We start from the raw sequence: 17,657 nt of genomic DNA, 5'->3' as shown, positions 1-17,657 counted from the left end.
TACATACATACATACATACATACATACATACATACATACATACATACATACATACATTCCCAGCCATTCCAGGTCTCTTCAAAAATCACAGTCACCTACATACAGTACATCAGGGGTTTTCAAAGTGGGTGACGGGGCACCCTGGGGTGCCGTGACAGCAGTCCAGGGGTGCCGTGAGATCATTTGATAATATTTGGAATTTATTTGGACACTTGAAAAATTATTATTTAGTATAATTTTAAACTTGAAGTACAAAGTTAGTTTCAGTCAGTTCTGACCAAAATGGCTATTATCTCAAAGTTTTCCTCGCAATATAATCACTAAAATATCGTCACTGTCAGGCAGAAACCTTGTATCTCCAAGTTTCAAATGTGTACGTCTTTTGCCATGCTTCATCATACAAGACCGTCACACAAAACTAGTGAAAACAGCCGATCTACCGGTACTTCTAGATCTGCTGTTTTCACTAGTTTAGTACATTTTATAGATGATAAATACAAAACGAACGGTTTTGGACATACAAGGTTTCCACCCGACAATGACGATATGCTACAAATATAAGGTGCTGGGAGTGAAAATTATAATGTAGGGGTGCCTCGGATTTAAAAAAAATATTTATGGGGTGCCCTGAGACAAAAAAGTTTGGGAACCCCTGCAGTATACATACCAAACCCAAAACAGTTGCGTGCTCTGCTTGCGCAAGTAATAACTAGACAGATACAATTGACTCTAATGGGGAAGGGTTACATCAGATGATGGGAAAAATAGACAAGACTATATAGTCTGGTTGCCCCGCATAATAACAACTGCATTAACCCAAAGGCCTGCATAGAGTTTGTCTAGGCACATGGACTAGTTGTAATTGTATTGTGATCCTCATATCATGGCATCATGCTGTTCTGTTCTCCTTTCATTTCCTTGTCTCGTGTCACGTGATCAAATGAAATATTTAGACTATTTATGTAACCCAGCTTGGGTCTGCTTTGTCTCCACACACCTCCCTCCAAACCCCGTCTGTCTGTCTGTCTGTCTCTGTCTCTGTCTCTGTCTCTGTGTCTCTCTCTCTCTCTCTCTCTCTCTCTCTCTCTCTCTCTCTCTCTCTCTCTCTCTCTCTCTCTCTCTCTCTCTCTCTCTCGGTACATGATATTGTACCGAGCAGTAATCTATGTTGAATAGTGCACATCTCCAGGCGTTCTGCTCGCTTACATAAGGGGCTTTAGACTGCTATAGATTACAGATGGGCGAGAGAGGTAGGGATAGGAATAGGGAGAGGCTGAGAGACAGAGAGAAAGAAAGAGAGAGGATGAGAGAGCTACACAAAGGCTGTAAAGAGTCCTAGACAATTCACCCTCCTGGCCCCCGAACTGTGGAATAAACTCCCTGTCGCACTTAGAACTACAGTACAGACTCACTCCCTAGCTTCCATTAGAACTACAGACTCACTCCCTAGCTTCCATTAGAACTACAGACTCACTACCTAGCTTCCATTAGAACTACAGACTCACTCCCTAGCTTCCATTAGAACTACAGACTCACTACCTAGCTTCCATTAGAATTACAGACTCACTCCATAGCTTCCATTAGAACTACAGACTCACTCCCTAGCTTCCATTAGAACAACAGACTCACTCCCTAGCTTCCATTAGAACTACAGACTCACTCCCTAGCTTCCATTAGAACTACAGACTCACTCCCTAGCTTCCATTAGAACTACAGACTCACTCCCTAGCTTCCATTAGAACTACAGACTCACTCCCTAGCTTCCATTAGAACTACAGACTCACTCCCCAGCTTCCATTAGAACAACAGACTCACTCCATAGCTTCCATTAGAACTACAGACTCACTCCCTAGCTTCCATTAGAACTACAGAATCACTCCCTAGCTTCCACCGTGGACTGAAGACTCACCTCTTCAGACTCCACCTAAACCCATGGCACTTAGCGTAGCACTTAACATAGCACTTACCGCAGCACAATCAAACATTTGAAATTTTACCCGATTCTATAAGTGTCTTCTAAATCCTTCTAAGGTTTTTTGAAAAAACACACTTTTCTACGTCAGTGGTTCTCAAACTCTTTCAAGTCAAGGACCCCTAGAATTATATGTATTTGGTCGCCGACCCCCTGTCTCAAAATATTTTTTATCAGGGACCCCCCAGAAGGAAATATTTGAGTTACAAATGTTCACTTTAAAAATGAGATATTCAAAGATTTGCACACATTTTCATGACTTTTAAAAAATAGCAGATCTACAAGCTTGCAGCGCTGTGAGCTTGTATATCTGCTATTTTTCAAAAGTTAAAGCAGGGGTTTTCAACAGGGGGTCCGGGACCCCTAGGGGGTCCTCAGAGTTACTACAGGGGGTCCTCCAAATCTTTGAGTGATAGAATCTTTTTCTTTTTTTTCTTTTTTTTCTTTTAACTACTTGAACCCTAGCGTCCATATTCTGAGAACTTTAGCCAAAAATAGCCGATCTACAAGCTCAGAGTGCAAGGCGTTGTGAGCCTGTAGATCTTCTATTTTTGGCAAAGAGCTTTGGTGTAGAGGGGAAAAAGAGCAGACTAAGTACCGATTGAAAGGTAAAGTTTATTAAGTATTGACGGTTCAAGTGGTTAAATACTGTATCTGAAAACACGTTGACATGAATCCAAAATACACTGATGATTGTGCTGTTAAACAATGAAACTATATAGAATTCTAAGATAAGGTAGTGGGGGCAGAGCCCTGCACGGGTCCAATTTTGACAACCCGCGCCCGCCCGTCCCGTCAGTCATTAATCAGATCCGTGGACCGCCCGCTACCCGTCATTATTAAAAAATCAAAACCAGACCCGCCCCGCCCGTCAAAAAATGGACCCGTCGCCCGCCCCGCTACCCGTGATTACATGCATTAAAGTAAATAGCCTACAGCCGTGCGTGCGTTCTTTCAATGGCATCGCACTCCATTTTCACTCATAGTTGATCCCCCAGCGAATCCTACTGCACGCCGTCGGAAAATGCTGTTATTAAGCCTATTATTTATAGGTCTATTATATTTGGATAAAGTAGAACAACCTTTAAAACCAATCATACTAATTTAAAATTGTATCATGATCTGACACTGTCGCGATAGCTTGTTGCTGCTGCTGCTTTCTGCCTCCGCTGCTTTGTGCAGTTGTATTTGTCATACGACGGTGTCGCGCATTGAAAATATCAGAGCTACAAGCTCACAACATGTCGGAACTTGCAGCTTTGTGAGCTTGCATGTCTGCTATGCTCGACACGCACCGTCATACGGCGAAGCACATATCCAGCTTTTCACAGATGAAGGGAACGCCACTCGCTGTCTGTCTGTCTTGGTTCTCTCATGATAAACAGCCCGAGGTAATCTAAACCAAACCGGACCCATGATGTGACGATAATAAAGGAACTCCTAATAGTCGTGGAATCACGTGGATATTATACAATCATGCACCTTTCAACTACATCGCGCGCTAGGCAAGCAGATCACTCGCGGCCACTTTATTCAGTTGTGTGTCGGTGTTCTCCTCACTGTGAGTGTGTGCGCTCCTGTGTGCGCATGCCGCTGCTCCATGTGTGTGACTTGACGTTTAGGTGGAAACAGTGCTGTATGCATGCCGTGGTTCTGTCCTGCTGCTCGCTGTGTGCGCTCTTGTGACGTTGTTTTAGGCAGAAACAGTTGTCTGATTTTCACAGTAAAATGTCACCCGCCTGTGTTTAGTCGCGCACCGCCCGTCCCCGTACCCGCAAATTTATAGTTGAATATATTCCGCCCGTACCCGCCCGTCAAACATGGGTACCCGTCGGGTACCCACGGGTACCCCACCCGTTGCAGGGCTCTGAGTGGGGGTCCCTGCTTCATCTCTCTCTCAACTAAGGGGTCCTTGGCCTGAAAACGTTGAAGACCCCTGCATTAAATAATTCTAGGCCTAAATGGCTTAAGGGAGGCCCTACTAGCTGGCAACTCTATTATGACTCAACGCTAACGCGCTTAACTCCACCGGAGGAATGTCGCTCTCAGCTCTGCAGCTCTCTGCTTGTTACATCCATCAATAATTCATGTTGTGCTCATGAATACTGCAGAGGTTTTATACCGCTCCCTATCATTTATTCAGGCGTCATACCAACTACGTAACCTCAACGCTTTGAGTGTCTGGCACCGCGCCACGCTGGAGTACTTTGTAGACTGTCTGCATGTGTAATGCTGTTTCACACACACATGCAGTGTACTCTACTGTACGTACAGTTTGTAAATCTGTCACAATTATTACATACTCGTCTAATCGCAATTATTTAACATAATCGCAATTATTTAACATAACCGCAATTATTTATCGTTTCCATGTTGAAAAATGTTCATATATTTTCAAACATTATGTATGTATGTATGCATGTATGTATGTACAGTATGTATGCATGTATGTATGTATGTATGTATGTATGCATGTATGTACAGTATGTATGCATGTATGTGTGTACAGTATCTATGTATGTGCACACACACACATGCACGCACGCATGCATGTGTGTGTGTCACTGTAAAAGAGCGACAATGCCTGGGTCAGCCCAGTGTGTGTGTATAAATATGTTGGGAGCACTGTGGCTCTGGGTGGGCTGTGGGCTGTAAAACTAGGACACACGCTGACAGACACGTGACCCTCATCTCCTAATAATCATAATGATTGTTTCACTGCTGCTGGCCTGTGGACGAGGAGAGAGGATTAGACTGAGACCAGCTCACTTCAACAGTACGCCACATGGTGGATTAAAGCAGTGCTTCTCAACCTTTTCAGGCCGTGACCCCACGATAATCACATTTTAACTGGGGACCCCCCCTGAGCCAATCTGCCCACAACGCCTCGCGTTGCGAGGCATTGTGAGCATGTAGATCTGCTATTTTCACAATGTATGCCTCTTAATATTTGACAATTTGGCCAATGTTTAACTTGTCATTTTAGAGGCACTAAAAAGTCCTTGAATTGTCACCTTAGAAATGTGCAGATACCCTCTATACACTAATGTGCAGATACCCTCTATACACTTAATGTGCAGATACCCTCTATACACTCTCTATAGATACCCTCTATACAGATACCCTCTATACCCTCTATACACAGATACCCTCTATACACTTAATGTGCAGATACCCTCTATACACTCTCTATAGATACCCTCTATACAGATACCCTCTATACAGATACCCTCTATACACTAATGTGCAGATACCCTCTATACACTTAATGTGCAGATACCCTCTATACACTCTCTATAGATACCCTCTATACAGATACCCTCTATACACTAATGTGCAGATACCCTCTATACACTTAATGTGCAGATACCCTCTATACACTTAGATACCCTCTATACACTTGAGTGAGAAAACAATGTTGCACATTAAGCTAATCCTCTGGGGACCCACCAAAATAATTTGGGGACCCCCCTGGGGTCAGCCGATCTACAAGCCGATCTACAAGCACAAGCCGATCTACAAGCACACAACGCCTTGCATCGCGAGGCGTTGTGTGCTTGTAGATCTGCTGTTTTCACTAGTTTAGTACATTTTATAGATGATACATACAAAACGAACGGTTTTGGACATACAAGGTTTCCACCCGACAACGACGGTATGCTATAAATATAAGGTGCTGGGAGTGAAAATTATAACGTTGGGGTGCCTCGGATTAAAAAAATATTGATGGGGTGGCCTGAGACAAAACATGTTTGGGAACCCCTGCTCTAGATAAACAATCCAGATCATAAATAGGAAAATGCAAAAAGCCCATTGAGTTCAATGGAGGAGTGGTTCAAGCTTGAGGATTGGTCGAGCTTCACATGACATTTTGGCTTTCCAGCCTTTAAATAGGCAACCATACTCGCAATTTCCCAGAATTGCATCTTTCTAGAGACCGTTGATGATGGTGATGTCATCCCCCCGCTCATGACGCCACTCTGTGTTACTTCAAGGGTTTCCCCATTGTGGCCTCGTGGTTAGAGTATCCGCCCTGAAACCGAGAGGTCGTGGTTCGATTCCCAGGCGGGTCATACCCAGGGGCATAGTTCTGCCGATTTAAAATGACTCCAATACGGAAGTAAAACTTCCTATGATTGGCCGCTAGTTGCGCTATTTCCCCCCCCCCCCCGCCCCCCCGGCCGATCGCAAAAAGAATTGTTCTCCATTGGATCCCATTCATTTTCCCCTTTCGTGTTCTAACCTTAATTAACATTTTCATGAATACTTTATGGTTCCTATCGCTAGTTAAAAATTGCCTTTCAATCACCATCATATGCGTTTTGTCGAAATTTGGTCCAATTTATTTTAAAATAAATGATAAAGTTGTGGGGGGCGTGGCCAACTAAACTGATACCAGCCGGCTGTGTTCTTCTTCGTGTGCTGTATTTCGGGAGGCTCCGACCACATTCTCCCATGTATCCCTGCGGTTGCACATGACCGTTGGCACCCAATAGCCTCCTTTGGTGCCTTTACAATCTATGATGGCAACACCCATGCCAAGGACCCATATTGTGTCATTTGCGCTGCATAGAAACCAATGGCCTCGCTTTGTCCATATATTTTATACAGTCTATGGTCATACCAAAGACCAGCTTCAAGGTTTGGATTGGGGGGTTTAGATCTACAAAAAAATGTTTCCCAAGCGCGGCACGGCTGTGGCTCACCGCTCAAAGAGATGGCTCAAATGCAGAGAACAAATTTCGCATACAGCAACATTGTATGCTGCATGCATCGATATCCATTTTTGTACCCCCTAATATCTACGTATCTGCATTGGCCCCAAAGATACTGTATCGTACTTACTCTATTCAGAGTGAGCTGATAGCACATGCCATCCCTTACACACACACACACACACGCAGGAACTCACACGTGCGTTCGTGTGTCAGAGCTCCGGTATAAAAGGCTTTAGCTGAATGAACAGTTACATAATAAAAGCATGTTCAATAATTCAAGAGGGGTTTCATTCACCAAGCGAGCATGTCGTCTTCTGTCGTCACCGTTGGTTGTCTTCTGTCCAAACTATTTCTCTAAATGTCATGTGGTCAGATGGGTCACGCATGCTTTAGAGATTTTCAAGTGGGCATATTTGATAACTTATGAAACGGGACTTTCTGCATAATGAGATTGCTTCTACTTTTGGTACTTTTAAGCATAATTTTGATGCCAATACTTCTGTGCTTTTACTCAAGTAAATTTGGATTACTGGACTTTTTCTTGTAACATTGTGTTCCTACATTGCAGGATTGATACTTTTACTTAAAGATTCCCTGACACGCCCCGAAATAATCATAGTATTATTATACAGTAGGTCACGTGCTCTCTCTGAAAACAGTCTGAAACTGCACACGACCTACAGTATGTATCGGCCCTCGTGAAAATGTATTTTATTGCGACCGTCAGGGAGCAGTTTACTATGAAAACCTCCACCGGCCGTCCGTCGGTCGGTCGGTCGGTCGGTCGGTCGGTCGGTCGGTCGGTCACACGTCACACGTCACACCTTTGCCCTGCTCATATCTCCGCATCAGTATATAGGGCTTGTTTGTTTATTGTATGACATCACGCCACATCATCAGCTGTGGACTCTGTGATGTCATCGTATCGCATCAGTATATAGGGCTTGTTTGTTTATTGTATGACATCACGCCACATCATCAGCTGTGGACTCTGTGATGTCATCGTATCTCCATATATGGCCATCTCCGTATATGGAGATATAAGTCGTCCATGCCCAAGTATGGGCTGGTGAGGTCAGACTTTGTGTGATGCGTAGGTTATCTCCATATATGGAGATTCAACATTCCAGGCAATGCTCTCTTCCCTGGTGAGAATTGCCCCTTTATATAGGGCTTGTTTGTGTATTGTATGACATCACGCCACATCATCAGCTGTGTGTGGACTCTGTGATGTCATCGTATCTCCATATATGGCCATCTCCGTATATGGAGATATAAGTCGTCCATGCCCAAGTATGGGCTGGTGAGGTCAGACTTTGTGTGATGCGTAGGTTATCTCCATATATGGAGATTCAACATTCCAGGTGTAACTATGGCTACCCGTATGACGTGAGAGGTGGAGGTGGAGGTTGTGATATTTGTGGAGATAAGCGACCAACGGTCGCTTATCTCCCGATTAGGGAGTCTTACTGGTTTATAAATCTGTGTATATACAAATAAATATTTCCACACAAATCTGGTTGTTACATCAAAATTGTTCATGTGAAAATGTCTGTTTATGCTTATTTATTTAAATGGCAAAAACACTAAAAATGTTCCCCTCTGGGTCTCCAGCGAAAGGGCAGGCTCTCCCCACCTAGCAGCCCTCTCGAAAAACACAAAATTTGAGTTACAAAATTAATGTATACATAGAGTATATTCAAAGATTTGCACAAATCTTCAAGACCTTTCAAAAATAGCAGATCTACAAGCTCAAGCTTGTAGATTTTTCAATAGCATTAGTATGAAATAATTCAAGGTCTTAACCCATTTAGGCCTAGAATTATTGAATGCTTTAACCATTGAAAAATAGCAGATATACAAGCTCACAGCGCGGCACTCGGTGCCGCGCTGTGAGCTTGTAGATCTGCTATTTTTGAAAAAGTCGTGAAAATGTGTGCAAATCTTTGAATATATGTATTTTCAAAGCGAACGTTTGTAACTAAAATTTTGCTTCTGGGGGGTCCCTGGAACTAGATATTTTGAGATGGGAGTCCGAGTCCGTGGCCAAATACATATCATTTTGGGGGTCCTTCACATGAAAAGGTTTGAGAACCACTGACATAGTAGTCTCTCAAGAACAGACTAACTGAGCTCCGGTTAAGTGAAAAGGACCTTTTCTTTGACGATGGCTGGCCAGATTGCTGAGATAGAAACATAGGTTTTTCCAAAAAACCTTAGAAGGATTCAAAAGACACTTATAGAATCGGGTAAAAAGTCAAACTTTCAAGATTTTTCAAAAATAGCAGATCTACAAGCTCGCAGCACGTGCTGTGAGCTTGTATATCCGCTATTTTTTCAATAGTTAAAGCAGTCAATAATCCTAGGCCTATTAACACTCGGGTGACTGAAAAAAAAATCACTTCCACTCTGACTGCATTTATCAGTCAAATTGACAGGTAAATTATCTCCCTTTTGGCCCAGGAGAGCAACACCTCCTCCCCTGCTGCCAGCGGGGGTTCTATTGTCTTCCAAATGTGAATTAGCATTTCAATTGACCTCTCAAATGGGGAGCGCTAAAGGTGTGAAATTCTCTCCTTGTTTCTGGGAGGGGGAGGAATGGGTGAGACCTGTCTTTATGACCGATAACTAACAGTCAGAGTGGTATAATGGTATATTATTTCATACTTAGGAAACGTTTCAGAAGGGGGGAAAAAACGAGAACATATGTCTTGAGTATTTAGGAAAAGTCATGGAAGGGGACATTTCTGAGACCTTCACGCAGACGCGGATCTAGCCCTGAGCAGCAGGGGGAGCTACAGGGAGCTTTTGCCGCGGGCGCGCGCACATCACCGCAGTTTTATTAATTTATTTTTAAAGGTTTGCAGTCATTTTGCCCTATTCACCAGCAGTCTCCCAGTCCCCACCCACCCCTTAGGTTAAGCAAAACAACTGATGATTTAAGTAACATTTGTCTCAGCAGACAACTTTTGACATCAAGAAAAGAGTTAGGCATAGGCAAGCTGCAGCAGCAGTCAAGTGTACTCACCATCCAGAAGAATTAGATTCCAAAACCAGTTGACAACAATCAACAGCAGAGTAGCATATTTTATCCTGTTTATCCATTTGTCCCAGTTTTTGGAAAAAGATTGATGAAAAGCCCCTCTCTCTTATATGCAACTTTGGGAAAGTTGTAAAGGCTTTGGTGGTGATCTTGTACAGTTTCCATAACATCTCCTCATAAAGAACTTCAATCGAGTGTATAATGTTTGTTTTATATGGGTTGTTAGTTGTCCTGCGTGCCTTCCATAATTCCCATGGGCCATGGGTTAACAGTGCGCATTGCAAGATGACGCTGAAATGGACTGCTGTCTTCTCTCTCCCCCCAGCGCCCCCGTTCGCAAATTAATGTGTAGGCTAAACTGTTCTGATAATACAACTTGTTTTGGCTGTCCATTCATCATGTATAACTTAAACTGCGCGCTCGTATTCCAAACCAATGCAGCTTAACAACATAACAAACCGACAACTAGGGCCAACCCAGCAACAACTATCGTTTCCTGTCTTACTTTCACAATAAAGTGTCTCCCGCTTACCTCCCAATGCAGCTTATTTCACGCAGGTTATTATTAACAGGAAAAAGTGTAGCTTAACCTGTGTGTTTTTGTGCAACCAAACGTGCATGGGAGAGAGAGTGATGAGGGTGAGAGAGAGAGAGAGAGACATTGAGAAACAGAGAGAGAGAGAACTGCCGTTGTTTAGGAGTAGTACTGCACTTGGGTATCACACTTTTCTCCGTCTGACCGTCTCTCTCCCGATTTTGCTAGCCCCGAAAACTACCGGTGCTAGTCCGGAAACTAGTGGTGATTTAGCAGCAAAAGCCACCGCGTAACTCCGGCACTGCCTTCACGGGGAGAGTTATTGCACTTTGCGATCTCAAACTCGGTCAAAATGACCTGTTAGTCACCCGTGTGTTAACCCATTTAGAACGGGTACACATTTTGTGTTTCATTATTTTATGCTTTAACTATTGAAAAATAGCAGATATACAAGCTCACAGCGCCGCGCTGCGAGCTCGTAGATCTGCCATTTTTGAAAAATCGTGAAAATTCGAATTTTGACCCGATTCTATAAGTGTCTTTTGAATCCTTCTAAGATTTTTTTGAAAAACCCTATGTTTCTATGTCAGCAATCTGGCCAGCCATCGTCAAAGAAAAGGTCCTTTTCACTTAACTGGAGCTCAGTTAGTCTGTTCTTGAGAGACTACTATGTCAGTGGTGCTCAAACCTTTTCATGTGAAGGACCCCCAAAATGATATTTATTTGGCCACGGACCCCCATTTCAAAATATCTAGTTCCAGGGACCACCCAGAAGCAACATTTGATAATATATATCATATATTCAAAGATTTGCACACATTTTCACGACTTTTTCAAAAATAGCAGATCTACAAGCTCGCAGCGCGGCACTCGGTGCCGCGCTGTGAGCTTGTATATCTGCTATTTTTCACTGGTTAAATCAGTCAACAAGTCTAGGCCTAAATGGGTTAATGGGCTCTAGTCTAGGACGGGGTCAAGGAGAAAAACGTTCAGATGTTCAAACTCGATTCTCTTATTGGCCGAGGTCTGCATTCTGACAGTCATGCGTGTGTTGCATGAGGGCATGGTCACAGCAGTGGGAGCATGTGAGAATGGTATGGAGCTGTGACTTGTCTCTGTTCAGTCCAGCACAAATAATGCCTGCCGGCTGGAATTCCTTATGGTCACCCTATTGTTATGTCTGTTATGATTACACACACACACACACATGCATGCACTCGCACGCACGCACGCACGCACGCACGCACGCACGCACGCACGCACGCACGCATGCACACACACACACACACACACTATGTTCTGAATTTCACGCTTGCAGGAGCACTTACTTTCACACACTTTATTTGGCTACTACACACACGTTGTCATTAGCACACCCTGCTAGTTCAAACCAGCTTTATGGACTAGTTACACACACGTGCACGCACGCACACGAGCACACACGCACACACACACACACACACACACACACACACACACACACACACACACACACACACACACACACACACACACACACACACACACACACACACACACACACACATTTTAACCATTTATTTATGTCCACGCAAAGGAGATGCATAGGACACAAATATTAGGTGCAGTAGAGTTACATTTACAAAATCATGTCATATGTCCTCATGATACAATAGCAAGGCACTTTGTACTCTACGGGTATAAGTAACAGCGTCTCCGCCATATGTGGCGGCTGCCGATTATAGCGGAGACAGAACAATACTTTGCCAGCCTTTTTGCCTCTTTTTTAGGCATCCCAAGTTGTTGTAACCCTCTAACAACCAGCCTGTGGGTATGTCCTAGGCTGCCAAATATAAAAACAAATAGTCTGCACCTGTACCCCAGCTCTGAGATCGTATGTAGGAGAGGTTGGTATTTAATGACCTTGGTCATGAAAGCTTCCTCTAGGCTAGGGTCAAAGGTGCAGGCCATCTCTAACACACACACACACACACACACACACACACACACACACACACACACACACACACACACACACACACACACACACACACACACACACACACACACACACACACACACACGATGTACATCAACACACATATGCCGTGTTTGTCCAAACACTGTGTTGTGTTGAAGGTGTGTGTTTAGTTGTGTTAGAATTGTGTTGGTTGACCTCCTCCCTTGTGATGTTTCATCTGCAGAGTCTGAAGTCTGACGAAGAGCCCGGAACCCACACATCTTACCAACCTCAAGGTAGGAACCCACACACCTTACCAACCTCAAGGTAGGAACCCACACACCTTACCAACCTCAAGGTAGGAACCCACACACACACTACCAACCTTAAGGTAGCCAACGGTCTTATCATTTAGTAAGAACTAGAGATTTAGGCCCTTCACAATTTTACATCCACAGATTTACAGTTCGCTGCTCCAGTGCAATGTTGTTTTTGACAGCACATTTTGATTCAGTTTTAGTCATAGTCTTTTGAATAAAATGTCATTTAATGTTAGTCATAATTTAGTCACCTGAAAAGTTTTAGTTTTAGTCTAATTTTAGTCAAGATTTTAACTGTAAATCTACAGTTGATTTCGTCAACTGAAATGTATTTTGGCAGGCCTTGATGGCATCATAATGACTGATTTTACACTTGGTTGCGTGCTGAAAATAGCCGATCTACAAGCTCACAACGCGTCGTGCTGCGACACGTTGTGAGCTTGTAGATCTGCTATTTTCAGCACGCAACAACAGAGAGCAACCAAACATAAAATGACTCTCTTCTCCACCAGTTCCTCCCCAACATTTTAGTCTAGTTTTTATTTTGTTGACAAAATTGTCAATATATTTAGTCTTAGTCTTAGTCATCACAGGTTAGTTTGTATTTAGTTTTTATTTAGTTTTCGTCAGTGAAAAAAATGCAGTCGACAAAACATTTTCGTCGACAAAATCAACACTGCTCCAGTGATGAATTTACAATAGCAGGGATACTCAAGGATACTCAAACTTCTGAACCTGTGGGCCACATTACAAAAATGTCAAGGGGCCACGGACCAGTTGATAAAATTACATTGGATAACTTCTCTCTTTTATTTGCTTTATTTCCACAAGACAAGTGCAATGTACATTATTTTATGGCTTGGAATTCCATTTATATTCTGTCAATGACACAATTTGTAATCAAAGTCATTTTCAAAATGGTCTCTCTTTTTAATATTCTGTGCAATTACCATATTCCACACAAATACTATAATGTACATTTGTCTGCTATTTGTCTGGGTTGACACAGTATCTATCTGCTTGCTGGGATAACAGTAAGACACATCTCAATTTCAATTGCTTCACAATGTTATTTATGACTTAGCCCACATTCAACACAAATGGCTTTTTACAGAAAATAAACTTGTGAAAATAGATAATTATGGCTAAGGAAAATAAAATAAAATAAAACAATCTACGGTACTTAAAATAGATTACCCAGACTGTTTAGCCACCAACTTGCTAATGATGCAGATGTTAAGTAGAGCTACAGTAAGTACATCTCTCTTTCATTTGATTCGCATTAGGCCTACAATGACATTTTGGGTATGCAGAGCCAAAAAGATTTGGCGAAAGTCGGCGATTTCAATGGCCGCTTTCAAGATGTTTTGGCCATTATATCTGGAACGCAAGGTCCAATCTGCTCAGTTTAAAGCTTGATGGATGCGTGACTTCGAGGACATTAAGCTGGTGGGCCAGTCAAAATTGCACCGCGAGCCGGAGTTTGAGTATCACTGGGTAATAGGAAGGGGAGCCTCACGCGGCAATCAAGTATAAAAGAAGGAAAACATATAATGAACTAGAACTGCACTCTGTCGAGGTGCCAACTTGCGCCTCACACACAGGACACACATGGCCTACTTGTGCGCAAGCCAGGGGTGTTGTTGGCTGGATTATTCATGAAGCTTTCCCGGAAGAGAAAGATGCTATGATTGGCCGCTAGTTGCGCTGTTTCCCCCCCGCGAGGTACCAAAAGTTTTTTTTCTCCACTTCATTTTCCTCTTTGATTTTCTAACCTTAATAAACATCGTCATAAATACTTTATGGTTCCTGTCGCTAGTGAAAAACTGCCATTCAATTACCATGATATGCGTTTTGTGCAAATATGGTCCCATTTATGTTAAAATTTATGATAAAGTTGCGGGGGGCGTAGCCAACTAAACTGATACCAGCCGGCTGTGTTCTTCTTCATGTGCTGTATTTCGGGAGGCTCCGACCACATTTTCCCATGTATCCCTGTGGTTGCACGTGACTGTTGGCAGCCAATAGCATTCCTCATGATTTCTGGGGTACCATTCAAACAATGATGGCGACATCCATACAAGGGACAAAGAAGCGTAATTTTCGCTGCATAGAAACCAATGGCTTCGCACCGCCCATATTTTTTTTTACAGTCTATGGCGCAAGCAGAGCGTGCCACGCTAACAGTGCTTTTATATACCAAACTCTGCTGACATCATCCCCAGGAATGCTGGTCCCTCATTGGCTGTAGGGGAACACCTACCGGTACATACATACACACATCACAGCCATTCCGGGGCTACGGTCTTCAAAAGTCCCAGTCACCTACCAGTGATGTTACTAGGTTTTCAATGTAATGGGTCCCGGGACCCACAGGTGGTCATTCAAATGGGTCCCAGAAAAGTTTTATGAGTCCTCAACATAAAGTTTACGCGCGCAAAATGGCGTCGGACGTCGGCGGAATCAAAACATTGACGTTTCTATCGCCTGTTTAAGACTTTCTATGTGGATTTTATTTGTGTTAATGTAGGGTAAAGTAGGATGCTTTCACCCATGAACAATGGTGGTGTCTGTGGAATTTCTTTTTTTTTTTCTTTTACCGCAACGCGGTAAATTATTTTAACATCGACTCCAATGGAGGCACACACACTCCGTGCCTGCCAAACCCCTCATTTCTTACTTGCCCCTCTTCTAGCGCCACCATTAGGCAGATTCTTGCAAAACACATTTTTTTGCTCCTACAAACTTTGCCCTAAAATCACACAAATCGGTACACAGTATGTCTACAGCCATGTCATCAACATGGATTTGTCCCATTTAGCACCACCTTCAGGCTGATTTAACACATTTTTGGACACTGCTCCTACAGACTTTTCCCTAAACTCACGCAAAGCGGTACACAATATGTCTACAGTCATGTCATCAACATGGATCTGTCCCATTTAGCGCCACCATCAGGCCGATTTTTTCAAACACATTTTTGGACAGTGCTCCTACAGATTTTGCCCTAAAATCACCAAAGCGGTACACAGTATGTCTAGAGTCATGTCATCAACATGGATCTGTCCCATTTAGCACCACCACCAGGCCAATTGTTACATGCGACCTGTCGGTCGCTTATCTCCCGATTAGGGAGTCTTACTGGTATAATTTATATTATGACGAACTTGTGAAATGGGACAGCTCTCCTCTGAACCTACTTGGCTAACAATGTCCCCGGATTAATTTAATAGTTGACATGTACCCATGAAACATGGGGCACACTGTATCTAGGCACAGTCGACTCCATATTTGGGCGCGTCCTTACTTGGGCAAGACGTGACTTTGTATCAGGCGTGGCGTGTACGACATGGCACATGTATGACATAACCAAGAGAAGGTGGAAGACTGCTACTAAAGGACCACAGTGGGATAAACACACTCTCCAACTTTTGTGTTGTTTTTGCCTTTTTGTCCTCAGATGAATGGTTAGACAGAGGGTGTGGTCTCGTACATGCATGTGCTGTCAGTAAAGACTTCAGTCGACCAATCACTCCATACTTGGAATCATTATTAGGACCAGAATCGTCTTTATTGTCACCTCGCAGGTGGGCGGCATCCTTTTTTGTGCGAGCTGCCGCATTCATAGTTTTCGTTGAGAAGAAGGGGGAAGGGGCAGCGAAAGGAAGAGCGAAAAGGGAAGCGGTAACCGCAACATTCTTCTGAGTTCGTCCACCCGAGCGGCAGAAGACAAACATCGACGCTCATGCCAAACATCGGCCTCTTTTTCGTCTGCACGGTGCTGGGCATCGGCAGCGTCATGATCAGCCTGCATGCCCGGAGGAGCGGCCGCGGTGGCAACGCCAGCGGCGAGGAGCCTCCGGGGAGGAGGCTGTCCGTCCGCCAGTACAAGGCGGGTACCGGGGGGGACGTGGTGGACGAGGAATGCTGCGCCATCTGCCTCCAGGACTACCAGGACGACGAGGTGATCAGCGAGCTGCCGTGCTCGCACGCCTACCACAGCGAGTGCGTGGAGGGCTACTGGAGGACCACCACCCACAAGAAGATATGTCCCATGTGCAGGAGGAAGGTGGCGGAGGCCTGAGGGTAAACGGTGCATTTATGGAGCGCCTTTATCCAAGGCGCTTTACATAGGTTGTGCATTACATTCACCCATTCATACACCGATGGCAGAGGAAACCATGCAAGGCACCAACCTGCTCGCCGGAAGCAACTATAGGGTTCAGAGTCTTGCTCAAGGTCTCTTCGACACCAACTCTGATGAGGGAGCCCGGGATTGAACTGGGTGGGAACCCTCTGTGTTCTAACGAAGGTTCCTCTACCCATGAGCCACTGCCGCCACCTATGAAAGGAATGGCTGCACGCTGCACTCGAACAGGAGGGTCTTCAGATTTTTTTCTAGGCCAAGGACCCCCTTAGCTGAAAGAGAGAGTTGGAGCAAGGACCGCCCCCACCACGTTGTGTTGCAGATGAAACCATTTTACGGATTTTGTGGATGGCACCCACGTGCAGAGAATGTTAGAAAAGCAGGGTCTGAAATTTCTAAAACAGCCTTTTGGTGAAAGTATCGAAAATAGCAGACCTCCAAGGTCACCCTGTTGAAGACCCCTGCTCTAGAGAGATAGGTATTGTGCTTATGAATGGTCTATAGAGAGATATTTCAGAGGTGTTTGTACAGTACCTCCTAGTAGTTGTCTTGTGTATCTTTCGTACTACCACTGCTTCTTTTCACAGGTTTCACTGCTGATCTGAACTGAGCTGAAATGAACTTGAAGCTGGGCTGAATGAACGCTGGCAGAACTAGACCTGTGCTCTGTCGAGGTGCCAACTTGAGCCTTGTGCACAAGTAGGCCAAGTATGACCTATACTTGGACATTCACAAATAGTGATTTTTAGTTTTCTAATTATTCGACCTCAAAGTATTCGAATAGTCGAATATTCGACAGGACTGGCCAATCTGTCAAATATTAAGTATGCAAGAGGCAGACATTGTGAAAATAGCTGATCTACATGCGCGTTGCGAGGCGTTGTGAGCATGTAGATCCGCTATTTTCACAATATTTATCTGCAGAACCGAGTCACATTAAATGTAATACCTACAATTCCAAGTGCTTGTCAGGGTGGGGGTCC

At 43.9% G+C, this 17,657-nt stretch overlaps 1 protein-coding gene across 1 annotated transcript in view; it reads left to right on the top strand.

The window, feature by feature from the left end:
- Positions 1-17,657, top strand: part of ninl (ninein-like) — a gene marked incomplete at both ends in the record, with an annotated part of 135,787 nt that overhangs the window by 27,030 nt on the left and 91,100 nt on the right. The window contains 3 exons of the mRNA XM_080740901.1: positions 12,452-12,503; positions 15,988-16,006; positions 16,254-16,576. Coding sequence (XP_080597027.1) covers positions 12,452-12,503; positions 15,988-16,006; positions 16,254-16,576 — 394 coding nt within the window. The remainder of the gene's footprint in view (positions 1-12,451; positions 12,504-15,987; positions 16,007-16,253; positions 16,577-17,657) is intronic.

The sequence above is a fragment of the Nannobrachium achirus genome (genome assembly GCF_963921795.1).
Source record: "Nannobrachium achirus genome assembly, chromosome: 13".
Classification (NCBI taxonomy): Eukaryota; Metazoa; Chordata; class Actinopteri; order Myctophiformes; family Myctophidae; genus Nannobrachium; species Nannobrachium achirus.
The sequence above is the reverse complement of the archived record's forward strand: the minus strand, read 5'-3'. Positions and strand labels throughout refer to the sequence as shown.